Source organism: Spodoptera frugiperda, chromosome 29 (assembly GCF_023101765.2).
Source record: "Spodoptera frugiperda isolate SF20-4 chromosome 29, AGI-APGP_CSIRO_Sfru_2.0, whole genome shotgun sequence".
Lineage (NCBI taxonomy): Eukaryota > Metazoa > Arthropoda > Insecta > Lepidoptera > Noctuidae > Spodoptera > Spodoptera frugiperda.
In genome coordinates this window covers 11,801,528-11,818,272 of record NC_064240.1, presented here as the reverse complement: position 1 = coordinate 11,818,272, position 16,745 = coordinate 11,801,528, and the positions used below count along the sequence as shown (strand labels likewise).

The 16,745-nt window shown below is 35.1% G+C and overlaps 1 protein-coding gene across 1 annotated transcript; it reads right to left on the bottom strand.

Annotated features, from left to right (window-relative positions):
* Positions 1-4,223: 4,223 nt before the first annotated feature.
* Positions 4,224-16,395, bottom strand: LOC118268537 (membrane alanyl aminopeptidase). Its single transcript, XM_050706701.1, has 15 exons — positions 16,252-16,395; positions 12,700-13,268; positions 12,461-12,625; positions 12,052-12,369; positions 10,910-11,093; positions 10,196-10,434; positions 9,824-10,016; positions 9,228-9,417; positions 8,926-9,029; positions 7,602-7,778; positions 6,990-7,177; positions 6,537-6,704; positions 5,892-6,044; positions 5,154-5,226; positions 4,224-4,793 (listed from the first exon to the last, which is right to left on the bottom strand). The coding sequence occupies exons 2-15, from the start codon at positions 13,266-13,268 to the stop codon at positions 4,485-4,487; spliced, it is 3,030 nt and encodes a 1,009-aa protein (XP_050562658.1). The 5' UTR covers positions 16,252-16,395; the 3' UTR covers positions 4,224-4,484.
* Positions 16,396-16,745: the final 350 nt, after the last annotated feature.

The window sequence follows — 16,745 nt, the reverse complement described above, 5'->3', positions numbered from 1 at the left end:
TGTTGGTACGTAAAGGTCCATCAGCTATAAAGGATTTACTCTCACTTTTACCATTATTAACATTACTTTGGCATGTCCAGACAACGGTAATTGACTATTTTATTCAATATATATAATATTGCAGATTGCATAGGAATGCAATTTAATGACAAATTTTCCTTTATGTACTTTACTTTATATTTTTTAATAATCGTGTATGAATCAAGTAATTATCATTGGCATGTGATTATAATCCTTGTTCTTACAGGATATGGATTTATATTCAAATATGTATGTTTATATAAACAGGGTGTACCAAAATACCCATATACATCAAGAAGCACTGAAGAATACAGGTTGAATAGAATCTCTACAAAAAGTTTCAGCTTAAAATACGTTTAAAAAAATTGGTATCAAATACTTGGTGTCGCATGGTTCTTGATTTTAAATCATATAAACGTATCACAACACTAGGTAGAGGGGTCACTCGCTAATTACGAAACATTTCTTCTGTAAATCTGATCGCCTAGTACCAGTATCTACCTAATTTTGATGTTCGGTTTCTGGAATTTTATGTATTGGAAAAATTCATAACTTCGTTCCATGAAAACATGAGTTTGAAAAACCCTTCCCGTATCGTTTGTTATGTTATCTAGAAACCGTGCACTTGATATGTATACCCCTTTTTGTTACACCGTGTACATATTTATACAATTATACATATACAATATACATAACGAAACAAACGAACTGAGACTAGGTTTCATTGTTTGAGCTGGTAGTACTTATTGAGTACTAATTTCAATTAACTTCAGGCCTTAGTTACTTTTTATCCTACTTCTGTTACCATCACATTAAATGTGAAACCAAGATAATACAGATGGTTTACTAGAAACTTTCAAATATGTTATATGTCGTCCTCTCCGAACTCAATGGGATCATAGACCAACACGACCGGAGGGAGGTCATTGTAAGGGTTTACTTGCTTTCCGAGGCATGGGGGTGAAACTACCTGAACTTCTTGACTCCGGGTTAATTATCGTCAGTTTACTCAGAAAATACCATTATAATTTTTTTGGCTAGCGCGTGAATAGAATCTGCGACACGTTGCACAGCAGCAACTCTGTGCAAAATGAAATAATACTTTTCTTTTAATCACCAATGGTAACTATGAGTAATAATTTACATACAGTTTATCTTTATTGCCTTAGAATTATTCGAATAACTAGACACAATAAAAAAAAATACGTATACGTAATATCTGGCAATAATGCGTTTATCGTATGTTTTACATATTTCGCACGGTATGGAAAATATGTCTAGTTTTATCTGTAAATGTTACTAAAAAAAAATATTCAAACACTATGAAGCTGAGTTTTGAGTTATAAAGCACAATAAGTGCGTATTTCCATAGTGAAATAAAAATCACACGGAGCTCCGGCTCGAAAAGTCGGAGTAGGAACGGGACGGTTTTCAGTCAGTAAGAGTCTGACACTCCCTCTCACTTCGCCCAAGGCAGGAGAAGCCATTGGATGAATGACCCTTTAAAAAAAAATGACAATTCAATGTCTTATTGCGACACAAGGATGACGAAACAAAATCTCGCTGTGCGGACAGATTTTAAAACATGGCGACTAATGAGCGGACACATCACATAAACTAGCAACCGGAGTGCTGCTCATGGTCACACCATAAGAGTTAGAAAATGTTTCTGACGGAGGGGGAGGGATTATACGTCCTCCGCCTCGGTCTGGCTGCCCTCCTAATTTCCAAAAACACAGTGCAATTAAACGAATGCTAACATTAACTAAAAACAATGGTTTACTCTCGTAAATATATTAGGTAAGCTCTACTATGTAGATACAGACGCGGTGTCGCCACGCAGCCTAGCCATAGGCTGCACGCATGCTGCTCTTGAAGAGTCCCTCTGTGACTCGAAACTAGTAGAGCTTTTCTCAATAATTATATTTACGTGAGTAAACTGTTGTTTTTAGTTAATTTATTGTGTCTCACAACAGTCATTAAAAAAATATAGATTCTAACAGAATTCAGAAAACATTCGTGATGCCTCGGTGCTCAAAAATTTACTTAGTCCATTAATGCGGATTAGAATAAAATTCTGAAGCTTATTGTAAGCCTTGTTGCCACCGATAGTATTAATTTATATAGTAGGTACTTAATAAATAACGTCACCTCCAGTTAACCCCCGAATAATATTTTCAATTTCAGGTAAGTAATCAATACAATTACATTTTTTTACATTATCATCAGATTAATTTGATAAATATCTGATTCGCAATAGGTTACAAATAGCGTATCTTGCATCAAAAAGATAATGTCACGTTTTAATGTCGAGATATGTATATGTAGGTGTTTATGCAAATAATCAAGATTCTAGTCTTTAAACCTACCACGAAATAGGGGGAGATTAATCTAAGGTGGTCTGTCGGGGATGATTTAGATACTTAGGAAAACTGTTTAGTACTAAGTTTTTGTACAAAGCCAAATGCGAAAGACTTAATTTAAAAAACTGATTTAATCAATAAGAGTGAGGCTATGACCATTTAATTTGTATTTAAAACTGATTGTGGTGCAAGTTTACTTAATGTCCGCCCCCCTATAGCATACATTGCACTTTCACCTGCATCAAGCATTTTATTGTTTAAAAACCTGCATAAATTAAATAAAAGTGCCTGCCTAATTCTTTGACTAAATTATGAAGAATCAAATCCAGGTTCGAGCCTATTTTCCACAAATTCTCAATACGAAGCCCATAATAATGATGTCCGTAATGCTTTAGTGTAACTTTAGACCGAGAGATCAAAGTCAGGTTTAAAAAAAATAGGTTTAAAGATTATTCAAATGGAGACACAGCCTGAGAAGAGATTTTATTTAAGACAAGGCAATGGAGGACAGTTGTATGGTGAGTTCTGACTTTAAATACGTAATTTTATAGTCATGGATGAATTTTATATAAAAATCTCAATTGCGATAATAATCATCAACATAAGTAGTAGCAATATCACTAGGGATGGTTGCAAGTTAGGTGTACAATATCGGACCAAGAACCAGTCCCTTTGGCACTCCTACACAAAGCAGATCGTGAACTCTTCAGCTGAAAACATCTGCTTAAGTACCTAGGGAGTTTCTTTAGAATGGAGTTATTTTTTTGAGGGATGAAAAACATCCAATGACTTCTCCCGCCTTGGCCGAGGCGAGAGGGAGTGTCAGACTCTTACTGACTAAAAACCATCCAGTTCCTACTCCTGCTTTTCGAGCCGGAGCCCCGGTAAACCCGCTAGGTAGTCCGCAGCTGCGGATATGTTATTTATAAGAGTAATATTAGGCAACATGCACAATTTGAAATATTGCCATACAGCAAGCTGTTCCATGATTATTTAATATAATAATAATAGATAGATAAATCCGAAGTTGGATGCTCGCTGGAAAATTCATATTAAATAAAAAAAAACCAATCTATTAGTTTCAACATTTTCATTGATTTGCTGTTGCGTAGTAGATGATTACCAAATTGTCCGATTGCTTTTATTATCTTTACCTACATATCGAAAACTTATCGCTTTGTCAGGCATTTTTCTAATATCTAATTTCATTAATTTAATCTAAATAATTTTATTATTGATTTATGTTGAAATTCTAAAGGTTGGTTTTAATTAAATTATATTACAGTAAGAAAGTAACTATAAGATATTATAACGAAAAACAAAGGAAGAATAGAGGAAAAACCATACATAAAAAATACTTCACAAAGGTGCGTTATGATACTATGTTGTGTTCATAAATTTCAACAATTTTTATTAATTATTTTAAGTTATTGTTTTAAAAACACTTAAATATGATTGACTAGCTGACCCGGCAAACTTCGTATCGCCTCAAAATTTTTTTCTCATCTTTGTAATCTTCCCTGGACTTCCACAAATAATTCCAGGCCAAAATTTGCTAAATCGCTCGGCCATAGATAGAGATATGTTACTTTTTAAAAGGCTATGTTATCAATTTCTGTTTAAGAAAATCAGTAAAAAATCTATTTATTGTCTATATGCAACAAATTTCTTTCTCGCTCTCATTCATCTTCTACCATTACCTCTGATTTCCGTAGTAATTTTTTTTTATTGCTTTCATACAAACCTTGTCCACTCTATAAAACTTGTTTACTACAAGCATACAAGTATTTTTGTATAGGCTTATTCATTATACTATTGAGGGCATTAAAAAATCACATGTTCTATAAAAATAGTTTTAATAATTTATAATTATTTATTTATGTACAAGTCGGACGAAAAATTGAGCTATTAACGCGTACAAATGCATAGGCACAGTAAGTACTTAACCAGCTTAATCCATATTAAAATGGATAAATAAAATTAACATGAAACGTCTTATTATAAAAATGCGTAAAAAAATCCTGTAACTTTTTCGCTTACCGGCTAATGTTTGGGATTCGACACAAATTCCCTCAATTCGTAAAGTTTAAAAATGGTAACTTATAGAATAAAATGAGCTATACCGGCTAAGGTTAAAAGGAAGATGGATACGACGCTTGTGACAGCGGAGGCAGGAAGGTCTGGGGTGGTTGGTTGCACTAAAGATGGCGCAGTCACTGTGCTTGTGGGCCCCGCAGTGGTCGGAAGGATGGTGCTGGTCGAAATGGGGTCGTCTGTGCCAGTAAAGTAATCCTCCAAATAACTAGAGATACTTTCGACGAATTTAAAGCTTTCAAGTGTGTCGTCCGCTCCCGCGATGATGTCGTCCCGATATTCTAAGTTTGTCTGACCATTCACCCATGTTTTGAACTGTAAAAAGAAGACGGACTATGTAGTATGTTGTTATTGACTAAGTATCGCTATAAAACTAGCTTCCACACTAGATCTTAAGAAAAATCGCTTCGGTATGGAATTCTGATAAAAAAATTGGCTGAGAATTTAAGACTAATGTGAATCTGCATTTTTAACACTCGCGGTTTTAACCGTGTGAGGTTACAAAACAAACAAAGAACAAAGCCATAGTGTGGCCTAAGTCAGTCACACAAATTTTCCAGTCGGTAATTAAACATAGTGGTGACACTTGCAAATAAGGCCAATGAACCAATGACTAAATATGTATATACATATTTAAGATATAGATTTTATAATATAAATTATTGATTATCTTACATCCTCGACTTGGGCTGCGGTCCTCAATCTGGAGCTGATGTAAGACAGTGGAGTCCTCAAATCATTATTGTATCTGGAAAAAAACGACATCACCAGTTATAGTCGTGAAATATAATTATGTAAGTATTTTGCAATAACGGTCAACGGTATTGGTGAAGTAAAATAAAAATTGCTAGCTTTGGTTTTTTATTTTACTTCCCACCCCCATTCTTTGAAAAGGAATGATTTATGTAAATTACATTAAATTAAATTTTTAACTGTCAAATAGTTTATGTGAACTTTCATGGCTGAACTGGTTAATCTCTGCAGTTGCTCCTAGTTGTTACAATTAGGAAATAACTTAGTTATGTAACTGAAAATTGTAGATATATTTGTGCGCATTACAATTAAAATATTGTGAAAACAGCTTGTTGCCAGTTCTGCAATAGCTGTTCCGTGAGCCAAATGCCTTAGTTCATAACTATTGTTTAATTAAGTTCTACATAAACTTGTAATGCACGAAATATTTTGGCATACAAATATAATAAATTAGCTACCTCTGCAAACTATGTTTCTCCTTGGATTTTTTTCTCCGAATCTTTGTTTAACTGTTCTTTCATAAAGATGTTCTTTAAAAATAACAAACTCAAAAAAAAAGAAGAATTAACGAAACAAGTTCAGCTGTCCTCGAAATTTGCGCTTAGGAACACATTATTTTTATATTATAGAAGATGTGTTTAAACTTTTGGTTATACTTACGCTGTACGCAGAGATTGCAAGTTGTCGGACACCTTGAAATAATCGAGGACAATCTGTGTATTGGCTTCATTGCCTGAGACAGCTGAATTGATAGCGGTGTTGTAATCTTGAGGACGGACGGTATTAGGTGCTCGAAGGATCGCGTTTAAGTATCTGAGAAGATAAACAAAAATATAGTATTACCAATGCCGTAGTAGCGCGAAGATATAGAATCCCTCTTCCGAAGCTTGAGGATTCAAATTTATTTATTTGTAGACAGACAGGCAGTTGAAACAACTGATAACGCCCGCATCCTGTTAATTTCTGGCAAATACCAATGTAACTTTTTTTAACAAATATTATTATAGTTCTACAAAAAAGGAATAGGTACAATCCGGCTATTGAAATTCAACACTATAAAAATGATAATTTTCTAAGCATATTGTACTCGAATGTTTATAAATTGGTTTTAAGTAACGAAAGATCCCAATTCCCAGTAACACGATACTTAGTAATATTACTTTGACCAACTCGAGTTTATTGAAACCCCTTAATTAGTTTATCTAGGCTCCGCTATTATTGGGAAGCGAAAAACTAAAACAAAACTAGCCCGACCCAGGATTCGAACCCGAGCCCTTTGCTGAGCAGTATTAATATAGTACTTACTTTTCAAGCGACTCCTTGTGAGGAGTGCAACCAAGAATCTGAAGAAGTACAATTTTCTCTGTGTAGAGATTCTCTTTTGAGAATCTGTCCCACAAGAAATCGAAGTCAGCTGGAGTACCTTGGCGAAGACCATTGCAGTAGACCCAGTTACGGTTGTCTCTGTCCACACTAAAATAAAAAGTTTCAATTAATTAAAATAAGTAATTTCTGTCCACACTAAAATAAGTCATTTCAATAGTACTTCATGCAGCGAGATATACACAGTATACACTATAAAACAATGTGTTCATGAAAATGTCAAACAACGATCATATTACAAGCATTTCATGTGTATGTGAACTTGTATGTTTGTAAACGCACCCACGACACAGGAGAAAATCCTAGTGTGGGGAAACGTTTTAAAAAAAAAAAACTTATATCTTTAAATCTTATTTCATTTTAAATTTAACTTACGACACTGAAGGGGTCGCTTTAAGACCGTCAAAGAATGTCTTGGCTTTCTCTCTGCATTCCGTATCTCCCACGTTGCACATCAATGGAGCAAGTTGGAATCGGAAGTATCTGTCCATAAATGTCGCGTCACTAGCCGGTTCATAAGTAAGTTCGTCCATCGCTTTCTTTGCCCAAGCACGAATCAAATTCTGAGGACAAAAATATTATATATAAATATTACAATAAGTTTACTGTTGAACTAACTATATATGCGACGTCAGGCCATTTCACTTTTCACCATTTTTGTTATAAGTTCCTTGTAATAGGGAGTGAGTCTATTGCCATACACTGGGTACTACCCCAGACACCGTGCATCTATCGAGAAATTTTCGAAAAATAGAAAAAAGCCCAGCATTACTTTGCCCGATCCAGGTATCGAGCGAGACCCCTTGTCCGGCAGTCGCACTTGCGACCACTCGACTAATGTGGCAGTCAGTGCCACAAAGAAAGATTCAAAAGTAGAAAATCTTAATGTGGGGGCAACGTTTTTTAAAGAAAAAACAGAACTTCGTTCAATAAATATGAACGGAATAGCGAGGTAAAATTTCAAAGGAAAAGTATACTCATACTCACATTGAGATTTGCTTCCAACGGGTGTCCAGCGAGTCTGTTTCTAAGCCAATTGAAGCCAGTAATAGCCGCAGCCCATGGAGCGTAATCGGTTTCTCTAGCAAGGAATGCCAGGATATGCAGTGCACGGTCATACTTCATAAGACCGGCACGAGCAAATGAGAACACATCATTTACAATCTAAAACAAAAAAATAAAGATAATTTATTATTCTCATATTATGAGATTGCTCATCCTATTTTAGATGAAACTAATTACAATTCGATAAATAATAATCACTACATAGTATAAAACAAAGTCGCTTTCTCTGTCTGTATGTCCCTTTATATGCTTAAATCGTTAAAACTACGCAACGGATTTTGATGCGGTTCTTTTTAGTTAGAGTGATTCAAGAGGAAGGTTTATATATATAATAAATGCATAATATATCACCATTGCACCCTTGCGAAGTTGGGGGCGGGTAACTAGTTTTATATAAAACTACGTATAGAAAACACCGACTTTAACGACACGTGTTAAAGTGCGAACCTCCAGCATTTATTAAGTCGGGTAGTACACCTAAAACCGTCTCCTAGGTCAGAAAAATAGGAACGGGGTGGTTTTTAGTCAGTAAGAGTCTGACACTCCCTCTCACCTCACCTAAGGTGAGAGAAGTCATTGGATGATTTTCCGCTCAAAAAAAAAATGACAGAAAAATACTATGCTGAAAGTATCGAAATCGGTTTTAGTCAACCGCGAGATAATCGCGCACAAACATACATATATATAAACTATACTCAATGATGTTTGAAATTATTATAATAAATAATACACGATTAAACTATGAAATTAAAATAAACGTGAATTTATGAAGCAGTTATTTTATATGATTTATCCAATGCATAATAATGTTAACAAAATAAATAAATCGTGTAGTTTGGGTCCAATTTTAAAAATAATTGATATAAACAATCACAAACGTCGCATCACGCGACGGTGATGTGGCGCAATAGGCAGAGGTGCACATTACGACACATAATATGCGGTATTATGCACACCCAATTTTCACGATTTGTTTTATATGTCCCATGAGGGGATGAGCCTATTGCTATATACTGGGTACAATTCCAGACACCGTACTACTACTGGAAAAAGTCCAATAATCCTTTGCCCGAACCAGAAATCGAACCCGAGATCCCTTGTCCGGCAGTCGCACTTGCGACCACTCAACGAACGAGCAAGTAATTGATACAATTAAAATAAAATCTCTAATATATGAAAAATGAGAAGAAACTCAAATGAGAAGAACAACATGATTGTTAACTTGACATATTATATAAACATTTACCTGAGCTTTGTTTAACTCGTGTATGTTACTATTCCACTGATCTCCTCTTAAGGCCAAGGCGATTAAATTCCACGTGTACTCATCATAGTTGACTCTATAGAAACCTGTTAGAACAATTATTTAATTGAGTAAGTATTGAAAATAATAAAGGGCCTACGCGATAATTTATTTCTTTTAAATATCGTCCACCTAAAATAATAACAAAGGTATAAATATTTTACATGATACCTGCATAAAAAGATCTTAAATCATAGGAGATCAAATTTTAAGGTGGAGCGAGCAGAGACATGTAAAAAGATTACCTGTTTGTTGAATATTAAAGATAGTCCAGTAATCTCCATGAGCGTCGCGGTCAATGACAGTGACGGCGTCTTTAATAATGTGTGTTGGTTTCGTGTTTTGGAAATTATAGTCAAATTCACTTGTAAAAGTAACAGGAATGACATATAACGTATTTTGAAGGGAATACCCAGTGTTGATGTTAAAACGGCGCTGTAAAAGAAATAGCCAGTATAGTTACACGCAATGTGGAGCTATTGTTGTAAATAAGGGTGTTACCACACCAATCGACCGATGCTAGAATGGATTAGTCGACATTGATCGATAGTTTCTACTACACCAATCGATCGATAGCCGATAGATACCATCGATCGATGATGGAATGGATTGGTCGATGTCAGTCGATAGATTCCAACTAGAATTGTATAATAAATCTACGGACCGCTGCCATCGACCGGCAATCGATCGATTGGTAAATCGACCGGTAACCGATCAATTAAAGCTACCACACCAATCGATCAATGTCGATCGATGGCATGACCCTAAAAAAATTCAGAAATTTCCAGAAGAATTTCCTTTCAACTAAATTGTATGATGTAGGCTTTAATATGTAGCGTACCTGTTGAATAGTCATTTGCCCCGTTGTATGGTTAATATCAACGTTTAGGACGGGGTGTCCGGCCTGTTCAGTCCAACTCTTGTAGTATTCCACAAAATCGAATGTTGGGCCATAGTTGTTAAAAGCGCCATGTTGCATTCCTGCGTCTCTCAGAGCATTAAACAGATCTATAGGTTTAGCTGTTTTGAATTGACTGCAAACAGAAACAATTATTAAGTAAGGAATCTAATTAATAGCTTTTACTTTTAGGTTATGTTATTAAAGGTTGAGCATTAATATAAAAGAATCTTTATTTATATTGAATATATCGTATAACTAGATTATTCATTCTAGGAATTGCAAATGAAAGTTTAAACAACAAAAAGAACTCACTTAGTTTTCAAATATTGTGCGAGACCTTGGTCATGAACTTGTTTAGTAAGGAGATGTTCTGTCATTCTGATGACTGCTGCACCTTTGTTGTAAGTGAGTGTCGAGAACATAGCACTGACTGATCGGGGACTTCCAACACCAGGGTTGGTCAGGGGATGAGGATTGTTAGAAGAGTCAGATAGCAAAGCCGTGTGTACTTGCTCAGGAACGAAACGAATGTCAAAACCCATCCCCTCCACCTAAAATGAAATCAAAGCATTAATATTATTACTACAATATTTATACTATCTTTATTCAACTTCCAATATATTGTATGTTTGTATAATATGTGTGTGAAGGTGAATTATGGAATGTAATTGAAGCAGATATTTTTTTTAATGGAATTATCCGGTAAACGAGCAGACGGATCACCTGATGGTCAGCCATCGCCGCCGCCCATGGACACTTGAAACACCAGAGGCATCACAAGTGCGTGGCCGGCCTTTTGAGGGTTAGGAATTTATGGGTTGTTGGGGAATCAGGGATTGGGAAGATTGGGAAGGGGGTAATTGGGCCTCCGGTAACCTCACTGACAACGAAACACAACGCAAGTTGTTTCACGTCAGTTTTCTGTGAGGCCGTAGTATCACTCCGGTTATGATTCAATGTATAAGTGGCGTTATCGTGAAGCGAAAAAAGGGCTCTGTATATTCTTTGTTAGTAAATGAATCTTACTTCATTAGTCAAGAAGTACTGGTAGTATCTTGCAAAACCTTCATTCAGCCATAGAACGTCCCACCAGTCGTTTGTGACAAGATTACCATACCACATGTGAGCGATTTCGTGTGAAAGAATGTAAGCGATGATCTGTTGGAACTGGCTGCTGGTTTCCAATGGATCAGACAGTAGATACGCTTCCCTGAAAAATATTCAGTTATTAAGTGTATGTTACTTGTCGTGGACCACGTACTCTGCAAATTTTATATCTATACATGTACAAAGTACCTGTAAGTAATTACTTATACTCGTATTATAAATCTAATCAAATATCATTTGCCCGGCAATGGGACCATAGCTGCAGTAACAGTAAAATGTAGTACCATATTATGCGTTGATTCCTTAGATTAAGCAAAGTAATTATGATAAAGACTAGAATATCAATACTGAAAATATGCAATTGATATACAATGTGATAGGGGTGAGACTTCTAACCCGTTAAGATTGAGTACTACATCTAATTTTATCGACAAAAGTCGGGGTCGAAGGGGTCGAATCCCCTCCCCCTAAAAATTATGGCTATTTTAATATATTTTTTTACTTTTTGTGATATCAAAGGTTGTATGCGTATATGTTTGATAATGTTTAAGTGAGAAAAAAATCATTTCTGAATTATTTTTACCGAAAAAATCGTAATTTTTCAATATTTTCAATTGGGGGTTCAACCCTCCGTATTATTGTTTTTGTCGATAAAATTAGATGTAGTAATCAGCCTTAACGGGTTAGAAGTCTCACCCCTATCACAATAAGAATAAAATAGTTTTATACGTGTATACAACTATTTTATTCTTATTACCTAACTTTAGGATACTTTTGGGACTCTTTTGTTTTGGACATAAACACATTTTGTTTCTTTAAAAAAGAACACTAGAATCTCAAATTAGGATTATCTCACATATAGGCCCAAAATAACTATAATGTGGTTGACACAAAGAATTTGCACGTGCGGATATTGAAACCGCGACCTTGTCAACAGGTTACCTATCCACTACAGAAACTAGCCAGTCGAAATTAATACATAATGGTAGTCGACTGTATTAATTATGACGGGTTTGAACTAAAACAAAATAATAATTATCAAAACAGTATAGAAAGAGAACCTGTAAGTCAACAGTCCCCAATTCTCCATAGCTCCAGCTCCAAAATCGGGAATAGCGGCCTGAGTCATCTTAAGAGTGGCATGTTGATCATAAAAGTCATATTGTGTGATCTCACTCATCTTATCTAGAAGCGCTTGACCAGTCTTCAAAGCGTATTCTCCTTGCTTGGCATCGATTGCACCCTGCCTTGCTATAACTTCGTGGAACTTTGCTGGATTCTCATTACTTATACTCTTATATTGTTTAGAGACAATCAGAGCCAGAAGATAAGTCGACATTACTGGAGTTTCATTATACTCGACGGTCACAAATTGGGTACTGAGAAATGAAAAAAATGGTTACGCGACATTGTTATACTTTACACATTTTAATATACATATGATAATAAAAATTAAACACGATTACGTACGGTGTAGCTGGAGGTGATGAGGGTTTGGCAGTAGTGCAGAACCAACTCGAATAGTCTGCTGGCGTTGTAATTTTAACATTGAATTTAGCTTTGAAACTAGGTTCATCGTAACAAGGAAATGCAAAACGAGCTGCAGTTGCTTGGAACTGAGTGGTAGCCATCCACCTAAAAACAGTTTAATGTCGGTAAATAATTGAAAATACATATTATACAAAAATTAAAGTACATTATTGACTTACTGCACTTCTTCGTTAGGTGTATTTCTAAACCAACTTTCATAGATACCATACATGTCTGTTCGAAAATCAGCACTAAAGTCGATTTTTAGCGTATATTCAACGGGTACAGCTTCATTATATTCTAAGACCTGGCCATCATTAAGTGTAACAATGTAGAAATGGTATTCTTCCTTAGCTGAAGCCGTAATAGGGATCACCTGTGATCCCTGCTTAAGCTCCGGACCAGTATTCGCAGTGTGGCTACTGTGGATGACAATTTGGTTAACATTTGGTTGTTTTGCTACAAGCGTTATCACAACTGTGCCAGAATAGATCCTTTGATTTGTGAATTCGAAATTCCAATGCACATCATATTTTATTGGTGCAGTTGTAGTGGGCAGTCTGTAGGGTGAAATGCCGATGTTACTAGGAGTCAGTTCAATGTTGTCAAAAGCGTCGACATTTTCGAAGACTTCTCCTTCAAAACGTTCATCTGCAAATATAGTATTCCTCTTGGCTGGCTCAATAGGAGATACGGCAGCTGCACTAAGGCAAGCTAAAGATAAAACTATAAGTTTTATCGCTACCATCTGAAACAGAATATTACAAAATTTATTATTTTTGCTTTTTGTACGATAACAAGTGTAATGTCGACTGCATAACATATTTGTATTAGTGACTGAATAATGTTTGTTTACAATTATATCTCGCGAATTTGTAAACTGTCCAAAAATTGTGAGCTACCTACAATATATTGCCGGGAATTCATGAGATACATATATATATATCACATTTTTTGTTTATGACATAGGTACTTTGCCTGGATAATATATAGGTACAATTACAAGGTTTATATACCTAGTTTTATAGTAGGTTACGCACAATATGCTTTTGGATTAACTCAATCGTTGGCGTTGAAGGGACCCACTAAGTTTTAAAATAAAGATATGGTGATGACATTTCCTTCTACCAGTGAAGGATTGGAGAGGTACTTCAAAATTGTTAATCATAAGTATCCGTAATGAACTAAAACCCATATTGATGTGCTCCATATATCTATACTATATATATATATATATAATATTATAAAGCTGAAGAGTTTGTTTGTTTGATTGATTGTTTGTTTGAACGCGCTAATCTCAGGAACTACTGGTCCGAATTGGATAATTCTTTTTGTATTGGATTGTGCATTTATCGAGGAAGGCTATTGGCTATAAAACATCACGCTATGACCAATAGGAGCCGAGCAGAGCGGGTGAAACCGCGCAGAAGTAGCTAGTCTCTAATAATAATAGAATTTGAAACTGCCGGCTTGCCGGTTAAGGGTTGTCCGTGCTGAGGTCAAAACAAGAACCCTCATACTAAATTGTAAATCACTCTCAAATTGGCGGATTTTTTAATCCCTTATGTTTCAAAAAAGACTCTCGATAAATATTATCAAAATCAATAGAAAAGACAAAAGTATTCAACATTTTTAGGTACATCATTGAGATAAAGTACACCACAGTATGCTTTAAAAAGAAATTGTATAGAGAGTGAACTACACTATCCGAACAAAACCGAATAAGTTGCTTATATAATATACTTCATTTTAATTACTGTACAAAACGATCTACAAAACCGAAGGTCATTCGATACTACACCTAATACTTTACCTACTTGCTTATACTTTGTGTAATTAATGTTTACTATCTTTTTTATCGTATTTTAATAACTGATAACTCAAATTTTATCATGTTAAAATATTTATCAAAATCCCTTGAATCATATTGATCTATTATACGAATTAAAGCAAATTGATAAAATGTTTTTACCTGTTAAAAATGTACTATAAAATATTATTATTATAAAACCTTGAGGAACGCCCATTTTCATCTCAGAACCTTGAAATAATAATATTTTATAGTACATTTTAAAATTAACGATAAATCATCTGCAAACCCAATAGGGTTTGCAGATGATTTATCGTTAATTTTTAGAATAGATCGACTTTACAAGTAATTTTGACGACGTTTGTTAGATGTGACGTTGTTTTCAAAGGCCAAAAGTTGGAATTTTCTTCACGATACTGTATTTTTTGGGATCACACTGGACAATAGCCTATAATGCGATCTTTACATAAAGGCACTTTTGCGGAGATTGAGTTTAGCTGCTTTTGCAGTTAGCCAGATTAGACAGCACACGGACATGAATACAGCAAGGTTTTTCTAGTTAATTTAGTTATTTTCACAGCATTATGTCGTACGGCATTTTGCTGTGGGGTCGAGCTGCGGTAATAGAATCAACCTCTATATTATAAAAGCGGGCTAGCCGAGCAATCTTATGGCATTGAACATTTTGTACCAAGCTACATCATTTCCTGAAGCCAGAGTATAGGATGTACCTATTAGTAATATGATTTTAATTTAGTAAATTATTGTATTTGTTTACTTTGCTTGTTTGTAATTAACCATGGTTTAATCTTTTTAGTCATTATAAACTTGTATTCCACTTGAAATAAATTTTTAACTATTTTTTTCGTGATTTTTTTCCCATTTCTTTCATTCTATGCAAAAAAACTTACATAGATATAAAAGAAAACAATATAAACTACACATCATTCGAATCTCCAAACATTACTGCATATTTGTGCCAAATTTCATCACGATACGACAAGATGTCCCTCAGTAGGTTAACTTAGTAAGTTCTAAAATTTGTGTTGCGCGTTACAATGTCTCTGCATTGTTCTCACATAGAATCAACCTCTATATTATAAAAGCGGGCTAGCCGAGCAATCTTATGGCATTGAACATTTCATTATTATTGAAACAAGGAGATATTTTTTTCTTATAGAAACCCCCTTTCCATTTGTCAGTATTTGTATGTATATGAAAATACCATGTTAGATGAAAGATGTCCCTCAGTAGGTTAACTTAGTAAGTTCTAAAATTTGTGCTGCGTGTTGCAATGTTCTCACATATATATGTACAATTATATTTATTATTACAAAATCTATAGGTTTTTTGGGAGTTCGATCACTTTTAGACAGCTTACAAAATATTAAAGGTTGTAATTAAAACTTAGGTACTATAGATGTTAGTGTGCTGTGTGCAAAATAGCCCCAGAACCAAATACGAAGATAAAAAAAGATTTTGAGGAAAGATTAGAAGCATAGTGTTATTAGTAGAAATTGTCATAGTGTTATTGCTAGTAATTGCACAATAAAAAATACAACATATCCTTCACTGGGAGAAATCGAAGCACCCATAAGTTGTGTAACTAACTGCCGCACTCAGAGACATTTAATGATTACTTAAACTATTCCTTAGTAGCGATTTTGTATCGAAAACAATTGCTAAGGAGTACCTACTCCTTAAGTAACCATTAACGGCCAATTCCAATAACCTATCTATCGGTAGATTTGCCTACTAGAGATAGTTTTTTGACATAAGCTCCATACAAAATGTGTCAAAATTCTATCTCTAGTAGGCAAATCTACCGATAGATAGATTATTGGAATTGGCCGTAAATGACTCTGAGTACGGTGGTAAGAGATAATAATATTGACCATATAAGAAATTATTTAACACTTACCTTGTCCGCCCGCGACCACTAAAGCGGGCACTGTACTTTCGACTGGATTATTGTAATCAACTTACTGAAATATACACATTAATGCTTAATCACTTGCGATATAGTATCGAAAATTATCAACCAAACATATTGCTTCGATCACACATCGGTAGTTATCGTATTATCAGTTGGTCGATTAGCTTTGGTAAATTGAGCAGAGTAATGATATGTCACTATAATCGTTTGCTCTTACGCAAGAAATGTGTAGTTTGAAGCTTGTCCTGCAAACAGTCACCGCAAACCAAAAACCGTCATAAAACAATGCTTGCGTTGTGTGAGTGAGGTTACCGGAGGCCCAATTCCCCCTTCCTAATCCCCAATTCCCTCACAACCCTTAAATTCATAACCCCCAAAAGGCCGGCAACGCACTTGTAACGCCTCTGGTATTTCAAGTGTCCATGGGCGGCGGCGATTGCTTACCATCAGGTATTCCATAAAAAAGTCCGATCGTACAA

Coding starts and splice junctions, on each gene's coding strand:
- LOC118268537 (XM_050706701.1), bottom strand. CDS start 13,268: ATGGTAGCGATAAAACTTATAGTTTTATCTTTAGCTTGCCTTAGTGCA. Junction 6,705..6,989: donor AAAGCGACCCCTTCAGTGTC/GTAAGTTAAATT, acceptor TTTTTATTTTAG/TGTGGACAGAGACAACCGTA. Junction 6,045..6,536: donor CACAAGGAGTCGCTTGAAAA/GTAAGTACTATA, acceptor TTATCTTCTCAG/ATACTTAAACGCGATCCTTC.